This window comes from Suricata suricatta, chromosome 2 (assembly GCF_006229205.1).
Source record: "Suricata suricatta isolate VVHF042 chromosome 2, meerkat_22Aug2017_6uvM2_HiC, whole genome shotgun sequence".
NCBI lineage: Eukaryota > Metazoa > Chordata > Mammalia > Carnivora > Herpestidae > Suricata > Suricata suricatta.
The window spans coordinates 18,947,610-18,970,693 of NC_043701.1; the positions used below are offsets into that span (position 1 = coordinate 18,947,610).

The 23,084-nt window shown below is 41.9% G+C and overlaps 1 protein-coding gene and 1 long non-coding RNA gene across 4 annotated transcripts in view; one reads left to right on the forward strand and one right to left on the reverse strand.

The window, feature by feature from the left end:
- Positions 1–23,084, reverse strand: part of EXOC4 (exocyst complex component 4) — a 734,942-nt gene that overhangs the window by 517,982 nt on the left and 193,876 nt on the right. For all 3 annotated transcript variants that reach the window (XM_029923156.1, XM_029923167.1, XM_029923170.1), the window contains exons 8-9: positions 19,665–19,810; positions 14,934–15,022 (exon numbers count right to left, since the gene is read on the reverse strand). In XM_029923156.1, coding sequence (XP_029779016.1) covers positions 14,934–15,022; positions 19,665–19,810 — 235 coding nt within the window. The remainder of the gene's footprint in view (positions 1–14,933; positions 15,023–19,664; positions 19,811–23,084) is intronic.
- LOC115278707 lies at positions 3,109–8,488 on the forward strand. Its single transcript, XR_003903052.1, has 3 exons — positions 3,109–3,232; positions 7,027–7,161; positions 8,383–8,488. It is a non-coding gene; the product is annotated as an uncharacterized LOC115278707 (long non-coding RNA).

Below are 23,084 nucleotides of genomic sequence, written 5' to 3' on the forward strand. Positions count from 1 at the left end.
CATGCTAAGCAAAATAAGTCAGGCGGAGAAGGACAGACACCATATGTTTGCACTCATAGGTCTAACAGGAGAACAGGAGAAACCTAATGGAAGACCAGGGGGAGGGGAAGAGGGAAAGAGAGTTGGGGAGAGAGAGGGATGCAAAACTTGAGAGATTATTGAATACTGAAAACGAACTGAGGATTGAAGGGGAAGGAGGAGGGGGAAAAGAGGTGGTGGTGTTGGAGGAGGGCACTTGTGGGGAAGAGCACTGGGTGTTGTATGGAAACCAATTTGACAATAAACTATTAAAAAAAAAAAAAAGATTGGGTGCTGGATTAGCTTTCTGTTAATGTGTAACAAAAAGCTCACAATTTCTGTTGGTCAGAAGTCCAGGCATGAGTTAGCTGGGTCTCTTGCTGAGGGCCTCATTAAAATCTAAATTTAAGGTGTCAACCAGGGCAGCAACCTTATCTGAGGCTCAAGATCCTCTTCCTAGCTCATTCACGTTGTTGGCAGAAGTCAGTTCCTTGTGGGTGTAGGACGGAGGCCCTTGTTTCCAGCTGGGCTGTTGGACAGGGGTTCCTCTTGGCTCCTAGAAACCACCCTCAGGTACTTGCCACGTAGCACACGCTTCCCATAAGAACTACTTCCTCAAGGCCAGCAGCCGTGACTACTTCCTGTCTCTTTTAAAGCCTCACATGGTTAGGTCAGGCCCACCAATGATAATCTCCCTTTTAAATAATGTAAAGACTATCACTAGGGACTTTAATCACATCTGAAAAATCCTATGACAGACCAGCTGAACAAATATGACAGATGCCAACAGAATGTAACCTATTCATGGGAGTCATAGTCCCATATTCACAGATTCAGCCCACACACAAGAGGAGGAATGTTAAAGACTGTGGGGCACTGGGGTCATTTTAGAGTTCTGCCTATCAATTAGGTACACGTAATAAACGTGTAATTCAAAAATGAACAAAAAAATGGCACAGAGGGAAGAGATAAAATATCTTTATATTCCACCTCAAAAGTTCTAACAAATGAATAAGAGATTTCCAGCAATAAGGCCACCCAAGAATTCTGGGTAAAAATGCATACACACAATTAGGCCTTCCTCGGAAGAACAAGGTCACTCCCCTGTGGAAAGCTGTGCTGAATCAGTGAATCAGGATGTAGCCTGGAAACTAAATAACCATTTCTTTTTAAAAATGAAAATAAGGTACACTACGCATCCACCCGAATGGCACAAACTTAAGAGCTGATACAATCACATTTTAGTGAGAATGGAAAACAACTGAAATTCTCAAGTGATTTCTCATTCATTTCTATGACTGTAAAATGCCTGTTCATATCTTCTAAAGCTAAACATAAAGTTGTCTCATGACCCAGCAATTCCACTCCCAGGAACACGCTTAAGAGAAATGAGTGTTTATGTACAAAATTATTTACAGCGGATTTGTCACAGCCCAAAAATGATAAATGTCCACTAACAGGAGAATGAATAAATTGTCCTACAATCATACAATGGGATATATGGCACGACAAACAGATACATACAATACATGAATGATTCTCAGGGACATCACGTTGAACAAAGGAAGCTGGTAAACAAGATATTGTATGCTCCTACTCTTACCGATCTAAAGAACAGGCAAAACTAAGTGACAACATTATAAATCAGAAGAGTGGCTACCTTGAGGGGGCGGTACTGACTAAGAAGTGGCATGAGAAAGCTTTCTGGGAGCTGGTTACATGGGGGGGGGGGGTGTGTGTGTGTATGTAAAAACAGCTGTATATCTAAGGTAAACACACTTTATTGTAGGTATATTCCACTTCAATATAAAGAGAAATACAAATAATAAGATAGGAAAACAGAAGAATAAGTAGAAAGGATTCAGTTCATAGGAACCAAAGCTCATATGTTACATCATTGTTTGTTTACACTTTGAAATTTGTAACTGCCTCAGTTACTATTATAAGTAATAATATATGTTATGTAAAGTGAAGGTTTAAAGAGAACCCTACTATCATTTAGGTAACAAAAATTTTCAGTTTCTCAGGAAATAAGACCAAATTCTTTATCCGTTCTGATAGACAGTTAGAAATGATCAGAGACAGGGGCGCCTGGGTGGCTCAGTCAGTTAAGTGTCCGACTTCAGCTCAGGTCATGATCATGAGGTCTGTGTGTTCGGGCCCCACGTCAGGCTCTGTGCTGACAGCTCAGAGCCTGGAGCCTGCTTCGGATTCTGTGTCGCCCTCTCTCTCTGCCCCTCCCCCACTCATGCTGTCTGTCTCTTTCTCAAAAATACACAAACATTAAAAAAAATTTTTTTAAAGAAATGATCAGAGACAACCACTCAATCTAGATGCTAAAGAATTCTTGTGGCACAAAATCTTCTTTTGAGAATTTTTTTAAGTGATTCAATAAGGTATTCAAGAGGAGTTAGAGTTACTGATTCCCAGTAAGAGTCACAAAATCTAGAAAGAGACATAATCACAGAGGAGTGGTGGTCTATCCCCTCTATGACCTCACTTTTATCCAGCCACTTCCAACAGCCATGCTGTGGGGAAGGATGTCTATAAGCAATTCACTGATCACCTTCCAAACCAACTCAGAAACTTCCCTTTCAGACTAGCTGTAACCTTTCTTTCTGTCTTTTCTTTTCCTTTCCTGTTCTTCTGTTTTGTTTTAGTTGTTTCAGTCATATACCTTTTACTGTTTTTAAGAACTTACGTTGTCTTCAAAAGATCATTTCCCTTTATGGTATTCATTTGAGAGCTCTGCTAGTTCTAGGATTTTTTAGGTTGAGAATTGCTAGCAAATTACAAGTTAGACTATAACTCCTTATTTTCTTGGTTTTTGTTTTCACTGGTAGCCAGGAAGTGACTTCAGAATGAAGGCAAGACAACAGCATCCCAATGATCAGATGTAAGGTAGTTCATTCATAAAGTGAAGGCAGGACCTTTCTATTTTAACCTCCTTTTGTAGCCATATGCTAATCACTCTCAATTATTTATGTAGTAAAATTCAGAGTTAGCGGCACTGACTATCAAAATGACTTTGAAGAGAAATGGCCATTTTGATGACTGCCATGAGATTTTATGTCCAGGGTGGATGTGAGTGGTTAAGAGCAGATCACTAAGGAGTCACTAAGTGCTGCCCTCGTAGTTAGAGACATACGTGAATTCCACCCAGGCCATCGCAGTGGATGCCACTTGACCCCGCATGATTGGGATGACCACTAACGTAAGCACGTTTTTTTCAACACTCTCAAGGAACTTTTGTCAAAGAAGAAAGCAGGGGGGAAGAAAGAGTTTCTAAGGACCACTCTAGGAGATTTTACTTGAATCTATTTTACTTGAATCCTATTTTCATTAATTTTTAAAAATGTAAGTGTCTCCTATGTGTGAATTCAAGTGTCTCCTATGTGTGAATCTGGGGAGAGAGGGAGACCTCAGATAAATTAACAATGGTTAACACTTAATCATGACTTCCTATGTGCCAGGCACAGTTCTCAACACTTTATACATGTTCACACTTTTCACTCTGGCCCTATGACATTAAGTATGTTATATACTTAAATATATTATATTCAACTTGCAGAAAGTGAAACTGACACACAAAGTGTCAATTTACCCAGTCACCCAGGTAGTAAGCCTGACTGCAGAGACCACGCTCGGAACCTGTAATGAGTTTTCAGACTCCGATCTTTAGGAACATAGGTGACCCAGTACTGAGAATCCAGAACCTAGAGTTTTGAACTGATGGAGAGTCATAGAAGTCATGTAATTTCTCTAAGAAGACCAGTTAAGGGACTTGCACAAAATCCCAGAACAAACCGTTAAGAAAGATGAACGGTAGCTTGAATACAGGGCCTTTTAAGAATAAAAAATAAAGAATTGTATTCTACAGAGAGTGTAAAATGAGCACTCAAATTAACAGATCAAACAAAACGTAAAAAGGAGAAAGTGGTATTTGCAACTTAAAAATAGGAAAAGGAAGAGGAGGGGGGAAAGAAGAAAGAAAACCTGAACCCAACGTCGGACGTCAGAAAGGCAATGGCGATGGGTAATTGAACACTGCCAAATGCGTTATATGTGAGGGACTTGATAACAGATCAGGTTAGATTAGTTGCCATTAGATTAGACTAGACAGATCTAAACAAAATTAAAAGAGAAACATGAAAATCTATATTTTTAAAAAGCTATATTCACCCCCTATGTAACACTCTATTAAAACTACCTTCTTCTTGGGGCACCTGGGTGGCTCACTCAGTTGAACATCTGTTGATTTCCACTCAGGTCATGATCTCACAGTTCGTGAGTTCAAGCCCCACATCAGGCCCTGCTGACAGCGTAGAGCCTGCTTGGGATTCTCTGTCTCTCTCTCTCTTTCTCTCTGCCACTCTCTCAAAAGAAAATAAACTTAAAAAAAAAAAAACACCCTACCCTTTTCTTGCACTGCCTATTTTAACAAATAACATCATTATCTACCCAAGTCACAAGAGAGGAAAACTAGGAATCAGCCAAAACACTTGTCTTTGCTCAAGCTCCACAGAGAAGAGTGATTATGTCCACATGATTCTTCCTCAAAATTAGCTTTTAGATGCCCTCCCCTCCCCCATCCTCTCCACTACGCCCTCCTAGAATGCTACATGATCTCCTAGAAGCTCCCCCCTGACATAACAACACAGCATGCCCCCCCACCCACCCTGCCTCCTGTACTCAATCCGTCCTCCACAGAGCTCCCACAGTCCCTTCCTTAGAAGGCATTTTTGCTTACCTCACTCTCCTGCTTTAAACCCTTGGAGGACTCTTTATCACCCAGAGGATAAAACATGCCTTCTTGCTGTTATACCAGGTTCTCTAAGACCTGCCCACCTGCCCTCCATTGTCTAAACCCGATCTTCCCCTACATCCTCTGCTTCAACCCCAACAAAATACCAACTACCCCACGAAGCTCTCACACATCGGGGTGTTGTTTTCCTCTTCTCCCTGGACAGCATCACCTTTCTGATTACAGTAGAAAGAGTCCTCCTCTGTAACTCCTTCTACGACTCCCTGCTGGCAGCGTTCAGTGTTTCCTCCATGCTCTCGGAAGTACTTAGAGTGTTCATGATAACTGTGTCTGTTTGCAAGTCTTGTCTTCCATGGCACCTAGAACCCTCCCGTGTGCAGATGTTCTAGGAGCAGGCCTAGAATACAGGTGGCCTAGAAATGTTGACCGAATGTTGGTACAACAACGCTAAGACACAGGCAGGGCAAGTGTTGCTAACTTCATTATACAGATGAGCAATCCAGGGCCCAGAAAGGTAACGTGACTCGCCTAGTAAGAGCAAGATGAGTAATAGCTACTCCTTCCACTAAACCACCGCACTCCCCAAGCTACTCAAAGCACAAACAGCTGCACCAATATTCCACATATGAACATCACTAACCAACTGAACAGGGATATGTAAATTAGTTAACTGGTGCTGAAATCAGACGTTAATGTGCAAACAAACAGGGACTTATTTGAGCTAAGTGGGCATGAATATGCAAATGAACTGGCTGCAATTCAGTAGATGTCATCACAATTCTAGGAATGAACATCCTATATTATGACTGTTACAATATTCATGTAGCATTCATACATACTATCATATATTACTGTAATATGGGCTTTTTGAGTTAAAGATTGTGGTGAAGCCAAAAGTAACTTGATGCGTATTTTCATCCACACAATTATGAGCTGGAAATCAGATGTGAGCACACAGAACTCTGCCATCTCCATACACAACCCATCTGCCATTTGCAGTCCACGCTGAGCAAGGTGCTGAGGGGTTAGGTTAGGCGGGCCCTTCACCATCCAGCCCCTGCCAATATCTCCGGCCAAATCCACTGTGCACAGTCCTGATATGATACATGACCACAGTTGCATTTAAAACCCTGATTTTTCCAACAAATTTTTTGATAACGGGCATGGCGATATCATTTGAATACCCTTCAGAAAATCCAATATGGGATTACATTTGGTTTCTGCTCAAGTGTAGCATGACTTTTATTTCCCTATCATCACCGGCACACTGTCGTTCTATCGATTCTTAACGTCTTAATTGTTATTATGAACAACAGCTTTAGTGCCCCATCTATTATCTCTGGTTCCTGAAAGTAACAAATTACAATCAGTGGAGTCTGTATACATAAACCGATTTCCTTAATAGAAAGTTATATCCATCTAACTCACGTTATGGAACAAGGAAAGCCTGTCGTCTCACGCTCCTACAGGTCTCTCTCGGCCATGACCACTGCAGGAAATGCCCGCCTTCTTTACTTGCGAAGCTTCTCTTCGTCTTTGTCCATAAGCAGTTTGCATCCTCGGTGCTCACGAGAGCCTCCCTGCCTTCCCAGCACTGTAGGCACACCCGTGTCACAGACCTGCACGATTCCATGCCGTGACCATGGCAGTGCTAGGATCACTTGCTTGCACTGCTTCACTAAACAGAACAGAAGCAGGGCTACAAGTGGCAGAGAATCAGAATACCAGTGACTGAAACAAGACGGATTACTCCTCTCTCGTGGAGAAGTCCGGGAGGGGACAGTGGCTCTGGACACCAGCGGTGTGACACAGACCACCGCTTCCAACTCCAGCTGCGTCTATCTCGTTGCTCTACCACCGAGAGGGGCGCCTCGCCCACTAAGATGGCTCACACCACGTGTCATTCGTGCTGTGTGTGAGGACGCATTCACACACACTGTGCTGGGGAGGCAAGGGGCAGCCTGCTCCTTCCCTTTAAATGTAAGGCTTGAAGTTACACACTTCACTTGCACGCACATTCTACTGATTAGAATTAAATTACATGTTCATGGCTGGCCACAAGGAAAGCTTAGAAATGTGATATTTTGGGTGGCCACGTGCATGGCTAAAAATCGGAGGCTCAGTTCATAGAGAGTAAAGAGAGAACACACGCTGGGGGTCAACCGCCCGTTTCTGGAATGCAGTCCTGGCCCCTTTCTGCTCCTTTGCCCTCCAATGACAAACTTGGTTACTGTATCCTAAAGGCGCAGTGAAGCATCCAGGACAAACAAGTGTAATGAATCTGTACGCATTCCACAAAGAACTGGCAAGTCCTAGAAAACACGGGAAATGGAAGAAAAGCTGCTGACATCACTCAACACCAGGTCCTGACATGGAGGGTGAGAACGAGGGAGGGGAGGGGGCAGAAGTCGGCAGGGAGGGTTCCTGCTCCTAAGTCATCTGCTCGTGAACGATTCGAGGGACAGTTGGAGCCCAGGAGGAGTTCGTGGTTGTGGGCAGACCTGGCACCTCGGAGGAAAGGTGCAGGCGCCAGGACCAATTCAGCTCTCACTGACACTCCCAATTTCCAACAGACTTCTAAGTGGGAACATTACACGGATGGTTGTATCTGTGGAGACTTAAGAGGCCATTTAAAAATTGTTATATTTGTACTTTTTATGAAATGCGTAAGTATCTGGATGTACCAGACATTTAGTGCTGTTTTAAAAATACAACAGCATTTCCATCACCTAGCTGAAGAAACAGAAGGAGCGCCATTGTCCCCGAAGTCCTCTGTGCTCCGCTCTGATTATACCTTCCTCTCTCCTTTCCAGAGATGATCTCTTCCCTGAGCTCTAGGTTTATGCTCCCTCCCTTTCCTTCTTCACATTTTCACCAAGTAAGGATATATACCTAAAGGTATTTGGTTCTGACTGCTTCTGATCTTCTTACAGATGGAATTTGACTGTACACAACCTTTTGTCATTGCTTTTGAGATTCAACCACGTTAATATACAGTCCAGTTCATTCATTTTCATTGCCACACAGTATCCTACTGTGTGGCGATGCCACTATTTATGAATCTGTTCTCCTGTCTACGGCATCTGAACAGTTTCCAGATTTGGTTATTCACTCAATGCAACTATGAACTCAAGTGTCAACAGATTTTGCCTTTCACGTTTGAGTTCTCAATGCACCAAAGATTTATGTTCCTAAATGATAGGAGTTTCAAACTCAACATCTTTGGTTTTTTGTTTATGGATAATTGTCTGACCACCCGTCACTGACTCGTCTGTCCTATCCCTACAAATCTATAATTCATCTGTCTCCCTTATCAATTTTCCTTTGTATGGCGCCCCGCTTCTGGGAGTCTTTAGTTTGGTAATGGTACCTTGGGCGTGGCACAGAGGGAGGGGAAAGGGACAGATGTTGGGGGTCTAGGCAGGGCTCTGAGCCCTGGACCCACTTAGTCAAACTACCACCTCTGTCTGCTTTCTATACTCAACTCTGAAATAAGACCTACAGAAAAGAGGTTCTAAGACTAAGAAAATAAGTTCAAAAACTAGATTCTGAGTTCCAAATCACTTTCTACCATTAAAATCTATTGCTTTATTTTCTAGACCTCAACACATACGTATGTATGTCAATTTCTTCTGTCTTTGATAACAGATCACTTCAGGTAAGGTCATCTCTATCAGTATCCTGAAAGGACTCAACCTTCGTTCTGAAAACGTAAAACTGCCTTAGGAACCTTGTCTTACTGGGACAATCACCCACCTGTTCTCTGGCACCCTCATCGGTCTAAGAATTACTTTCCCCATGAAGGGCCGTAAGAGTTTCTGGTCTTCTCTATTTGCTGAAACAGCTCAAGTCAGAATTAGCTGCATCATATAAACTACTAAAGTTGGAAAATCTATAATTTCTTGCAACCCTAAAGAAAATATAAGAAAATGAGGAAAGCTGTTATTTTACATTAAAAAGTTTATATGAGCCAAATGATAAAAACACATGACAGAAGCTAACTTTTAAATTTCTCTGTTACATATTAGAAAGTCGTTATTTTTTTTCATATTTTGGGGCTTTTGTTACCAGAAAAAAAAACAAACACATGTTTAACTCAAGTAGAATATAAAGACAAATGCATATATATCACCTTTCAATCTCAAGTACATATCTCACTTAACCATATTCACTCTTTTCCCATATCTGCCTGGATGAGTGAATAAATGGGTAGAACCAAGGTCACTGGTCATCAACCAGTTTTGCATGATGACCAAGGATCATTTCCCAAGAGTGAGGTTCACAGGCTTTACTAAGTATATTTACATTAAAACAAAGAACATTTTTAAATAAAATAAATGTCTACATTGCAAACATTAAGGCTAAGAGGTGACACAGGTCTGTTCAGGACCTAAGGAAAATGTATTACCTATTACTTCTTAGGAACACATAAAGTAATTAGCATTTCTGAAAACTCTCTTATAATTTCATTATAAGATTACCCTTACCTAGGAGTAAGCTAAGATCAGTCTTTTAAAAAAGCAAAAATGTAAATATATAGAAGGAAGGGGAATCAATTTTTACACCCTATTTTAGAACCTAAAAGAGAAAAGATAACTATGAAAGATTAAGGTTATTTTGAAATAATTATAGCAATTTTAAGAAGAAAAATGTATTTTTTCATGTGTCCCGCACATTGCTACACAGTTATTAACAGAGTCATTACGCAAAATTTAAGACTACAAAGAATCTTCTAATCTTATTTCGGGATACAAAGCTTTAAAAGTGTTTCTTACATTTAAGGATGTGGAACAAATGTGTGGTAGGAGTCTGAAACTGCTGGACCTCGCTTCAGCCACAATGTCCCTGAAAATGTGTGCACAAAGGAAACCTTGCTTTAAATGCTCCATTATAGAACAGCTTGCTTTCTGAGAGACTCCCATTATAAATCCTTTTGTAAAAAAGGATAATCAACTCCTGCCTAATGTATTCCAAATACCACTCTACCTTAAGGCAAGGTACCTCCAAACAGATTAATTACATACGATATCATTAAGTATTCACAACCCCAGACAAACAACCCATTAGAGGGAAAGACTGAGAAAATTCAGGTCAGGTCAGTATAAGAGCCCAGTTTCCCTGACGCCAATACTTCCATATTTACCATGTAAAGCAAATCCTCTTAGAGAAGTCAATTCTCAAGTGGTGGGAGCTTTACAGAATATTTTAATGTCAGGGCTATGGAAATGCCACTCATTAGACTAATGGGAATAAAAATAGCACTCTAAAGGTAATATTATTGGGTACAAACAGAAGTACTAAGTAGCCCCAAGACAGAAAGGGACTGTAATCAAAACTGAGTATACATTTCTACTTGGATCAATGACAATTAATGTACTCTACCCATTCGTGAGTTTTATTATCTGAAAAACGAGCAAAGAAGACAAATCACAGGACTCCTACTCTGTTTATTAAGCCTCCCACTAGGCTTTCTCAACGAAGGAGGCCTATGGCTACCAGTAAGGGGGGATTCTGGGGACAGACGCCTCCCCCATCCTATTCTGTTGAAGTGCTTCATTCAAACCGAGCGGCGTCCCAGGCACTGGAATGCACTGAGTAAGGCCTGCACTGTGGGTATTCAGAGAGAAGTGTAGCAAATTGTCAAGTGAAAAAGACACGTAGAAATTAAGTATTTTGGGCAAAATAACAAGCGTGTGATAAAGAATGATGGGGGGGGTGGGAGTGGGCTTTGGGCAGGAGACCTAGACCCGGAGGTCACCTGCACCTAGGCACTAAGCAGAACCCAACCGGGGCTGAGATGCCTGCGGAGAGTAGAGTGAACCCAGGAAAGGTCCCAGGACCCAACCTTGGGACACTCCACTATGAGAAGGGAAGAAGGAACATGGCTGGCCGAAAGATCGAGTGACATGACCACAGAGAGGTAAACGCTGAATCCCCCAAGATGGGCGTCACTGGTGACCTTGAGGAGAGCCAACTCGGGGACAGTGAGATTGGAGGGGCAGAAAAACAAGACATAGAGAAATGGATGCAAATCTCCTAATGCCACCATGTCAAATTCTTTAAAGTTCCATTTTCATTTAAGTTCCAATTTTTCCAGTTTTTTAATATCTAATTTTATAGTCACCATGGCCCCCTAAAGTAGTCAGAATTAATAACAGCTCTATTTTTCAACTGAGAGAACTGAGGCAGAGTGGGGCTGATTAACCTAAGAGCTTATTTTGATATTTTGATTATTTTAACCCTGAGATACTGTATTCATCAGCCACCTTGTTTTCCCCCAAAGAATCCCAAATTAAACCCGAGAAGCTAAACTCAAGCTAAATGTTCATTTCTAACCTATCACGTGGCTGTCTAAGCTGTAAAATGAAGCAGTCAAGAGGCTCCAAACAACGGGAAGCCTCTGATTAACGGAGACGCACACGTCACATTTCCACCTGTTACCGCGCACACTTTGAAACGGCCTCCCCACCTCCTCGGCCCAGTTGCCAACAGCAGACTATATAACGAGCCATCTGCACCATAACAGAGCCAACTGAGATGGGTTGATGATACCAAAGAAATCTCATTTTTACCTTCTTTTTTCCCCTTGTCTGTTGTTACGGTGAGCAACAATTTTAATTGCATGATAAACTGGAGATGTTGGCAGGAACCAACTTTTATAGAATTTGAGCTGTTTTAATGTTACTTTGATGGTGTTTCTGATGGAATTTCTTTGCCGCAGAAGCAAAGGCTGACCCTCTAAAATGAACCACTAAGAAGCTAAGCCTGCAGCTTTTGGTACTAAGGAGAGACAAAAATCTTCCACCAGCCTCTTATGATGTGACTGAACTATTCAATTATGCCTTTTCAAGGATAAACCGAAATGCAGATCTCACTGGGGCCCTTGGACAGGCCAGATTAACAGAATGACTGAAAAGGGATGGTCATTTTTTAATGGAAAATAGGTGTGATTTGCCATTTTTCCTGCTGAAATGTTAAAAGCATTCATCAGAGGCGCTTTTGCTCCTCCATGAAACACCATCAAACTTTTCCAAAAACTCCTCAGCTGAGCCATTCTCTCACCATGGGTGTGATCTGTCAGCTCAGCGAAATTATTTTTTAATGATTATTATGAACAGGATATGTCTGCTAACTGCTTTCTTCTCTGTAAGCAAAGCTGAACCCTCCCACTTCGCTGAACCCTGGTAAGTAAAAGAGACTACGGCATACAGCGCCATATTTCTATTAACTTGCTGAAAAATGAGAAAAGCTCCTAATTAGACGATAGTGATCCTTCAATTAACCACCCTCACAGAACAAACTTCCTCTATAACTTAGTTGGACTTAAGAGCGCTTTCCAATCATATACGGCAGTATCGTCCTAGGCCAACAGCGCAGGGGCCATGTCTCTACCTAATGAAGCTAGTTACAACTGCAGAGAACAAAAATGGAGCTACACATAGCCCTTGGGTCCCCTCAAACGTAAAAACTACTAGAACTGTGAAGCTGATCCTGGCTCTCAACGGCCTCCGCTCCTTTCGGGGACCCTTCCTCTCTCTCCATGGTAAGCTCTCTCTCCTATGTTTCACATCGACTGTCCTCATTTGTTCTGTGGCTGTGCCAGTATTTATTGAGTATTTACCATGCCAGGCACTGTGCTAAGAACAGGAAGTCAAACCATATTGCTGTCATGATCTTACAATTTCGTGGCCGACTCAAAACAAGTGAACATTAATCCACAATATCGTGTGGAAAGTGCTCAGAAAGGGGATATTAAAAATGTGACAGGAGGACAGAGCGGGGGCCCCAATCTGAGAGGGATAAGTTGGGAGGGGGAGGGGTCATCAGAATTAAGTGACAATGTAATTTAAGTTGAGAAGAGGAGTAGGATTTAGCCAGGACAAACAGGAGGAGTTTGAAAACTGAAGTGATAGGCCGGGCAATAATGATGGTGTTGGTGGAGGGGGACGAGCACATTTCCTGTATGTTTAGCACTTTTCTAAACACTGCTCAAGGCTCAGCTCACACAGCTCTCACAACCCCCCTCTGGGGTGGGTACTGTTATTTCTATCCCCTTTTAGAAGTAAGGGGACAGAGACAAAAGCCAGTAAACAGGGAGCTGGATTGTAAGGGCAGGCAACTTGGGCCCAAAGCCCTCGCCTCTTCACTGTCTCCCCAGAGACCATGGGGGACGAAGCCGGGAAAGTCATTCTGGAGGGCTAAGCGTGCAGAGTGCTCTCACTATTCTCGCGAACAAAAAAGAAGAGTCTACCATCAATCTTCTGTCCTGGTTGACTAATTAGGCGTGAATCTGAGAGAATGACAGGTTGCAGTGCTGTCCCATTAAGTACGTGGTCCACCTTTTCATTGCTAAGCGTCAAACAAGAGGCTTCCTTGCGGTGGGGGTGTTGTGGTAAGAGGGGCCGTGCACGTGGAGGAGGAGGGGATATACCGGAACTCTACGATCTGAGATAGCCACTCAACTTTGCTGTCAGCCTAAAACTGCTCTAAAAAATTAAGTTTACTGATGAACAGAAAGTGAAATGAGCAAAAAGGAAAACGAAAGGCTTGCTTTGCCCCCATTAAAGGCACTTCATGAACTACAAACCAGGTGGAGAGAAATTACAGAGGTAAATTTCAAGTTTCTTTACATCAACTCTGCAATTAAAATGGGGACACTGGGTATGGAAGATCCCTCTAGCCCTAAACCATCCAATACAGCCCCTGTGTGGCAGTTCAGGTCTGAGGTGCTCTGTAACCACCATTTCCTTCCAAGCGTCTCAGTCCACCCTACCCTGCCGAGAGGTAGCTGCCTGCTAGAGCCTGGCTCACCTTCCAACTTCACTCCTTGACTTTTTTCAATCCTAACTACCCTCTGTCCCCATGTATTTCAGGACTCCAAGATGCACACTTGATATTCCCCCCACCCCACAGCAACACTATTATTAAATAAAATGCCGGTAAGCTAATTTCCTTTACCCTGTATCCTCCAATGTATTTCTAGGCTTTCCGTTCTGAGAGATACGTGAGCTGTGGAATCATTACTGTGGTATAGCTCTGGGAGAGCACCGCGCATCTTTGGAGAAATTTACAGGTGTTCAGATCAATAAAGAAGGTGGAGGTAGAAATGACTCAGCGGTGACCTTTAAATCCAGAAAGGCTGGCTGGCTAATTCATAATGTTTTGATGTAGAACCATGATGAATCTTAAAAACTAAGTATTTAATTGTGTAGGCTACTCACTGTAAAATATTTCAAGGGCCTCTAATGCATCCCCAAAAGTGGGAGTGTTCTTACGTATCTCATATGCAGGAAGCCGATAGTTTAAGACAATGTAAATAATCACCCCCTTCTCTCAACTCTGCCACTAGTTTTTATGCATAACATTACTTAGTTGTTACACTGACTTCCTGATGTTGTTACTGAGGTCCATGAACGCTGATCGCTGGGTCTTAATGCTTTATCTTTTCTTTCCTTCTATTTGACCTCCGGCCCCTCCCCCTCCATCCGCTCCGATGCCTGGGATGGCTTGTACTTAGCAGGACTTTGCAAATCTTTCTCGATCGATTATATTTACCATGATTAGCATCTTTCGTGTCACAGAAGGAAATGTTACTGGATTTTTTATTTAATTAAATCTACTTAACGATTTATTTTCTCCTACAGATTACAACTCTCTGGTAATCACGTATGGATATCAAATACCCTGTATATCAAAGCTAGCTTGATTACAACAGCCTATTTAGAAGCATCTTTCTTCCTTTAAAATAATGACAGAGGCCGCATCTGCCCTTTTCCAAATCCCAGGCACTCCTGTCACATTCCAGAAGGTACGGAAAACAGTAAGTGTAACAGTAATGGCCACAGACTAGCGTTCCCCTGGACTGGGACTGGGCACACGGCTGCCATGTTTAAGCACAAAGAGAATGACCTCCTGGCTTTCTGCTTCAAGTTCTCACTTGATAGGTAGCAGGTCTATACAGCCTGTGGCCACAGCAGTGGTTTTAGCTGTTTGGCAGCAGATGCTGGGAAGGGATGAAGGAAACAGATTATCAAGTCTTTAAATCTCTGCTATCTTGAATCTGGTGAGTGCAAACCACAAATTCACACGCGCCACACACTTCAGATCTTCCTCCGGAAACGAATTGTTCCAGAGAAGTTCAATCACTTACCTTGAAGTTCTCCACTGCGACTGTAGAGCTCCCGTCTCTGCTCTCGCAAGTAGGCGCTCATACTGATGGCGTGGGAGGAGGATTCGAACCTGGAAGGAGACGCACGATAAACAGGCGGTGGCCGGCTCTGTACCCCGAAAGTGCTCTACTCCAATCTGTGTGGCGCCCTCTAATGTTCCACGACCCAAACATCCTGGCCGGTCCATGACAGGGCCAAAGCAGGCTGCCACAGCCCTTGATTCAGGAACGACACTCCTGGCCACGCCCCTCCACAAGAGCAGCTGGACCATTCGCTCATTCTTCATTTCAACAGATACAACTCTTCATCTGTCTGGCAACTTTCTTCTGCCTCCAGACCCTTTGCCAGGATCCCAACACATGCGCAATAAGGGTATTCTACAAGGTCATTCTAATTTTGCTGTCATGCAGTTCAAATGCCGTGAGTGACTGCCGCCCCAGAAATGTATCTTGCTTTTCTACACTCCCCTCCAGAACGAGTACAGAAGGCACACTAGCAACGGGCGGGATCACTACAACCAAGGAAGCCAGGCGTCTGTGGTTTCTCCCTCAAAGTCCTCAAAAGCAATATGGCTTCTTAATGGTTTCTCATCTACCATCTACAACATAAAATATTCTCAAAAATATCAAGGGCACCTGGATGGCTCAGTCAGTTAAGCATCCAACTTCAGCTCAGGTCATGATCTCACTGCTCATGAGTTCGAGCCCCACATCGGGCTCTGTGCTGACAGCTCAGAGCCTGGAGCCTGCTTTGGATTCTGTGTCTCCCTCTGTTTCTGTCCCTCCCCTGCTCATGCTCTGTCTCTCAAAAATGAATAAATATTAAAAAAAAAAAAAACACAGATCAGGTGACGAAGTGTGTGCTCACACCAGCCCCGGAATTGCTTCAGAGGCTGGAAACATGGAGGCTAGGCACATGATACAGAACAGGTTTCTAGAGGCTCAAATCATAATTCAAGGATGAAGAAAACAAAAGAAAAAAATGACAGTCTTAAGAGAAACTGGCAGGTAAGGGAAAAAAGAAACAGGAAAATTTAAGATTAAATCAACAATAAATCCTCTGACATGTAAGAAATTGCATTTCAAACCTGAGATTTTCAAAGTCAGAGGAACAGGCTGACAGGAGAGATCCTTCTAAGAGTGACTGCCTCTAAGTGGTAAACAGCTACATCACGAAAGAGCAACAAAGATAATGGCATAGGTTTCTGGCAACAAAGAAGGAACACCATCGCTTTCTTAATTATGCCTCCTTTATCCCTGCTTTGACAAGGAAGATGAATGTCAGTCCGAGGGAGACACTTGGGTTTCTTGATCCTCTCTCTGCACCCTGCCAAGAACTGAGAGGGAGCCCTAAGAGCCAGAGGGGACGCAAAGTGTGCAGTACTTCAAAAGTGTCACCTGCCAGTCAAGTGTAGGAAAGAAGCCACTGACCTCCAAAAAGCACGCTGACAGCTATTGATCAGGAATGGCGAGGGGGGATAAATAAACTCTTGAGCAAAGAATTGAGAGGCACACATTATAAATAAGAGAGAACTTAAACACTTAATTAACCTTGGCTAAGGGCAATTAAAGAGAGTAATAAAGTCCTTCACGGATGTGATAAAAACAGATTACAGCTCACCCAAACCTCAATCCTTTATGACCTGGTGTATTTTCGCTACTGAGGACCCCTCTTTGTGTTTGCCACCACTCACAGATCGGTTTGATTTTACAGTAGAAGAGGCACTAGATATGGTACAGTCTCATCTTCTTATTTTATAGCCAAGGCGCAGAGGCCCACTGCGATGGGAGCCCTGGTCAGCTGCGCACAGCTCATTGACGTGACGATAGAGTCAGGTCTAGAAACAGGCAAGTCTGCAGTAACGGCCTCATTCCAGATGGGTGATGAGTTTTTATTGCTATGCAATAATAATAAATGCTTAACAATTACCTAAGTTCATGTATTCATTTCCAATAATTTATACGTTTTCCAATACCACAATTTCAGGATTGGCTCAACGTGTAATAACACACGTGGTCCGACCTTGAAAGTTAAGAGTGACGGTTGAGAGCAGGAAATCCAAAGACCCTGACACCTGCTTTCTGCAATACACCTAGATTTACCACAGTAAGTGGAGGGAGCTAGGAAGAGAAAAAGGGAAGAGGAAGAGACAGAGACAGAGGCAGAGACGGTGCACACGTGAGCGAGCAAGCAAACAAGTGAGCAAAGCAAAAGCCTAAGCATTAGGCGGCATCTCAGGCCGTCTTAGTTGCCTCTATCAACCACCTTTGTCAAATGCCATCTTCCCTGTTTGCTGGCAGAGCCCCCATCTGTCTGGACGTTTAGCTTCTTTGCTCCCTCTTCAAACAGCTGCATGCTCAGGGAAAGTGCTTCCCCTCCAGCCCTGACCGGTTGAAGACCAGTACCACGGTCTGCTCCCCTTTGCCAGGGACTAGTTTAGAAATGGGCATAAGACCTGAGGAAAACCTGCAGAGGGGCTCTGTCGCTGGCAGGAAGGATTAGTAAGTGGAAAATAATTATTAATAAAAAAAGATCTGAAATGGGATAGCCATTTTGTAGGACAGGCTGGCAGTGTCTTATAAAGCTAAATAGAATCTTACTTTATGATCTGGTAATATTCTCCCGCGTATTTATCCAAATGAACAGAGAACGTACATCTACACAAACACCTGCACATTTATAGCAGCTTTATTCATGATGGCCAGAAATTGGAAGCAACTAACATGTCTTTCAACAGCCAAATAAAAAAAAAAAAAAGAGGTACATGCACACAATGGAATATTATTTAGCAATACCAAGAGGGGAGCTATCAAGCCACACAAAAGGCATGAGGAACCTTAACTGCGTATTGCTAAGTGAAAGAACCTAATTTGAAAAGGCTCCGTACTGGATGATTCCAACCAGAAGACCTTCTGGAAAAGATAAACTATAAAGACAGTGATTACCAGGGGCTCAGTGGGTGGGGAAAGGAGGGAGGAATAAGTAGAAAACAGAGGATGTTTAAGGCCGCGAAAATATTCTGTATAACATGCTGATGCGTATGTGACTTTAATGCATTTAACAAAACCCATTGAATGTGTAACACAAAGAGTGAACTCTGATGTAAACAATGGATTTTAGTTAATAATGAAGCATCAGGATCAGTTCATCAATTGTAACAAACAAACCGTACATATGACCACAAGATGTTAACGAAAGGAGAAATTCTGAAGAAGGGGGACAGAAGGGCACTCTCTGTACGCTCTGCTTGATTTTTCTGTAAACTGAAAAGCGGTATAAAAAATAGTCTACTAATTAAAAAACAATTTGCAGGAAGAATCACACCCTTTCCTGGGGATCACTTAATCCTGGGCAGACCGGAAGCAGGGAGATGGAAAGGGCTGGGTCCCCGGCCATCCCGCACTGCTGGATTACGGAGTCCTCTACACTCTTCCTCACTGTGTGATGTAATAACCTTCCTACGGTTTAATCTCATTCATTTGGGGTCCTGTGTTACCTGCAGACTGAGGCATTTTAACTAATAGTACCCCTGTCCTCCGAACAAAACCATAAAACATAAGAAAAGAATGCATTCAATGAACAGAATGGATTTATTCTAATGCAAGCACACTCAATCTCTCCTCTGGACCACAAGATAAATGAACTGTTGAAACTTTCCATAATGATTAAGAACTCTATGAATCTATGATATAAACAAATCTCAAAAGTGAATCAATAAAAGGTACCGGAGCTTCAACTACTCAAAAATAATGAATTCAAAATACAGAGATAATATACTTCTGGAGTCACTTTATACACTTAGATTTACAGGTACAACTTTTTAACTAGTTATCTCCCGACTCCTCAGAATACACGGATCTGCTACGATGTAAATCCTACTTCAATCAACTGCTGGCTATTGCCAGTGAATTTACGTAAGTTACTTAACCTGGCTTGTGCCTCAACGTTTTTATGAGCAAAAAGGGATTAAAAACAAAACCCAGACCCATAAGGCTGCAATGAGTAAATGAGATAATCCATGAAAATGGCTTAATGCTTTAGCTAGTACTTGGTGAGGATTCCCTGTTAGCTACTACTCCTGCTGCCAAAATTTGATATAATCTGCTTTAAATTATGTTTGAGACTGAGAAATTCATCTCCCACAGTACCTGGTACATAGTAAGCACTCGGTAGTAGCTGTTACTATTAATGTGATAATATTAACTATCATCTGTTACCAAATAACATACACTGAAGTACGTGGCCTGGTGGTATTAACTAAGATAGTAGTTAGAAAAAAAGAATTTCCCGATTGTTCCTTTATTAAATCAAATAAAATCCAATGCTACTTAGCTAAGGAAATTCTTGTAAACTTTAAGGTTATTTCTTGGCACTAGGGTCTTTTCTTCCAAAAGTGGACATATTTCATTCGTATACAAGTCTCCCCAAATGGAGAGTTTCATTTCTCTTCATTTTATATAAAATGCCACAGAAACAAATTTCAAAAATTTTTATTAAAAGTCTCAGACAGTCCAATAACTGTATCCCAAGATAGCTACTTCCCCTTACAGAAAACAAGTGGACACAAAATAAAAAATATATTCACTTCCTATAAATTATTTCAAATCAGCTTTAACTGGGCGAAGTGATGGCTGCCAATAAAGTAGAAACCCATCCTACTTGGATGAAACATTTTTTGATACCTGCTATCTTACCATTAGGGAGATACTTACTTAAAAAGAGAGTTTTTTGGCCTTTGAGGTTTCTTCTTGGCAAAAAAGGCTGCGAAATCTCGTCCGGTGCTGGCATAACTCAGCTGAGCTGATGGTTCAGAGGCCGTACGAGTATTTTTCATGTCCAAGTACTCAGTCAACAGCATCTGTACAATCAGACAAACAGTTTAACACACACACTTATGATGGGCTACTAAGGAAAGCAACTTAGAACGATGAAAACCGAATTCTAAAACTCGTCCTTGACATTCAGAAGTAGAACCACCTCACTATTCATAGTTCTAGTTGTAGATCTGAGGAAAGATTCATCATAGCCAGAACGCCATCTATTTGCTCCCTCCACCCAGAACTGAGAATAGAATGTGCTAGGCATTTCAGCACGGGGGTAAGGAGGGACGCTTGTAGTGAGGGTCTGCTACGTGACACGCACTGTGCCGAGCGAGTTAATCAACGTTTATAGCTTGATCCTCATTACTGCCAATTACGGCAACATGAGCAGCAATACAGTCACAATACCGAGGGCTTGCAGTGTCGTAGGCAAGGGGCTAATATCGAATATTATCTTATTTAAAGCACAGCCTTTGATCAAGTGAATTCTCAGATTACAGAGAAGGAAGTGAGGCCAAGAACAGATTTAGGGGTTGCAGAAGGAACCCTGGGGGGCTCACTGTGAAGCCCACGTAACACCCCTCACTCGACAGCACAGGGGATTAAACAACTCTAACAAACCTGCTGAGAGGTATCATGAGCCACAGCAGGCTAAGAGGTGCTGACCCGCAAATCATTTCTAGGGCCACCAAGCATCCTGACGGCTTCAAAACAAGAAAACCAACAGCTTTTCAATCACTACTGCCAATGGGCAATGCTTAAAAACTCAATCCACTTTACAGCCTCAGATTTGAGCGCTTGGGCTAGAATCAGCCATTGTACTTCCGAGACAAATACTCTAAAAAGTTCCCACAGTTGTGAAAGAAAACAGCAGATCTGGAGCAGAAATGGCCATGGTTCCTAAGAATATCTAACTTGGGATTAAAGTACATCAACTCATTTCTGCAATTACTTGCCATATCTACAATTTTAAGATAATTGGGTTGCCTGGATGGCTCAGTGGGTTAAGCATGTGACTTCTGCTCGGGTCATGATCTTGAGATTCGTGGGTTTGAGCCCCGCACTGGGCTCTGTGCTGACAGCTCAAAGCCTGGAGCCTGCTTCAGATTCTGTGTGTGTGTGTGTGTGTGTGTGTGTGTGTGTGTGTGTGTGTGTCTCTGTCTGTCTCTCTCTCTCTCCCCCTCCCCTGCTCATGCTCTCTCTCTCTCTCAAAAATAAGCAAACATTTAAAAAAAAGTTTAAAATTTTAAGATAACCAAGTGTTATAGCACATGTAAACTGGGAATTCTGCCCATGACTGAAGTAAAACTTCTCAGAGACTGGTTCCAAAACAATTCCTTCCTGCATTAGGTATATATTCATTTATTCACTTATTCATTCAGTAAAGATTTGAGGATCATATTAAATGTTATCATCAAAAAGCATGTTCATTCTGTGAACATGATGATCTCCCAAGTTTTAAAGCGAATTATGTCTGTTATGAGCACACATTACTAAATACTTATCAAATATCAGACATTTTTAGAAAATGATCTTAATTCAATCCTCAAATCTATGAAATTAGGGTTAAAATCTATATTTTAGAGATAAAAAACAAAGATTTAGAAGTATTAAGAAACTAGCCTATATGTATGTGAGGGTGATGGAATTAATAGGAAATCTCTGTATCTTCCCCTCAATTTTGCTGTGAACCTATACATATACCTATATATGCGCATACATATATATGTATATGAGTGTGTGTATATATACACATTAAATATAAATTATACACACACACACACACACACACACACACACACACACAGTCTTAAGATAAAAAATGAAACTAGCCTAAGATCTTATAATTACAGAACAGACCAGGATTTCAATTTCAACCAGTGTAGCGGACTCCAGAGCCTGGCTCTTCCTACAATACTCTTACTAAAAGCATAAAAACAGCTAATGAGAATGGCTATGGGTGGCAGTAAATAGACTTCTTTTTCTGTACAATAGAGATTTCAGTGGAAAACTATAAAACATACTAACAAACTGTTCAGTTATATATATATATATATATATATACACCTATATATATATTTACAAGACTACTAGAGTATGATTCAGCATGATGATGAAGTAATATGTTGACAAGTACCATCTCTGTGAATACATCATCCAAAGTGCCCAAGAGTCAAAAAGAATATTAAACTGGGTCTCTAGTAACAACTCAACTGAGGGATTCAATTACTTAATAGATATGGCACTGATGTTAATAAAGTTTGCGGAGCTCCATGATCAAAAGAAGGCCAGTAAACCAGAACAGGATTTCGAATTGATAGAACACAGAAAGAGGTCCACAAAGGCACTAGTTGGTTTTAACACCAATCAGTATGAGGGAAATACATTTCACCAAAGCATGAAGACACATTAACCCAGTAATCTTTCTAAGGCACTTCCTGCCCTAGAATTCAATGACTGGCCTTCTATCATAAAATGCTGACTGATAAGGGCCTACCCGAAGAGCATCCTTAAAATTCAGGTATTTCAAGAACACTGTTCTTTTTCTGCATGTCAGTAAACTTCTCTTAATTATCACCTCTCACTTTGTTAGTCTGTTCTTATACACTGGCTTCTTCCTTTCTTTCTACAAACATGTACTATTTCTACCTTCTTAACAAAAATATTGCTTTGGTCCTCAGTGTCTATAATTTTCTTTCCCTTTTGTCCTTAGGTTCCAAACTTCACCAGCAGCCTTCTCACATATTTCCACTGCCATGATGTAATGCAGTCCTTATTTCTCTCCAGAATCTAGTCCCACGTATGTGACTGCACACTTGACATATTCACAGATTTCACTGACATCAACCCTAAATTCTAAGACCTAAATACTTTTCCCATAAAATCAGTAATTTCTTCTGTCTTCTTTCTGTGAGTGGTTTCTTATTCTCACTGGCCTCTAGGTTTAAAACTGTCTTTAAATGCATTCCCCTCCCTTTGTACCCACGTAGGAGTTAGTGGCCCCGTCCATTAGTTACTCTTTTCTCAACTGCCTCTTAAGTTTGCCCCTTCCCAGTCACCAACTTAGTTGAACTCATGAAGCTTCTCTCATTCTCTGCCTGGCATTTCTTATCCTTCCAGTCCCTCCCACACACCAAGGACAGAGTGACCTTCCTAAACCACTGCTGTCACCATCACCGTAAGGCTAGCTATTCTGTCGTCTACATTAATCTGACCTCAATATCTGTTCTCAGTCATATCTTACTCTCCTCAACGTGAACCCAACACACAGTCAGAACCAACTACTTAACTCTTCCCTGAACATGCACGGCC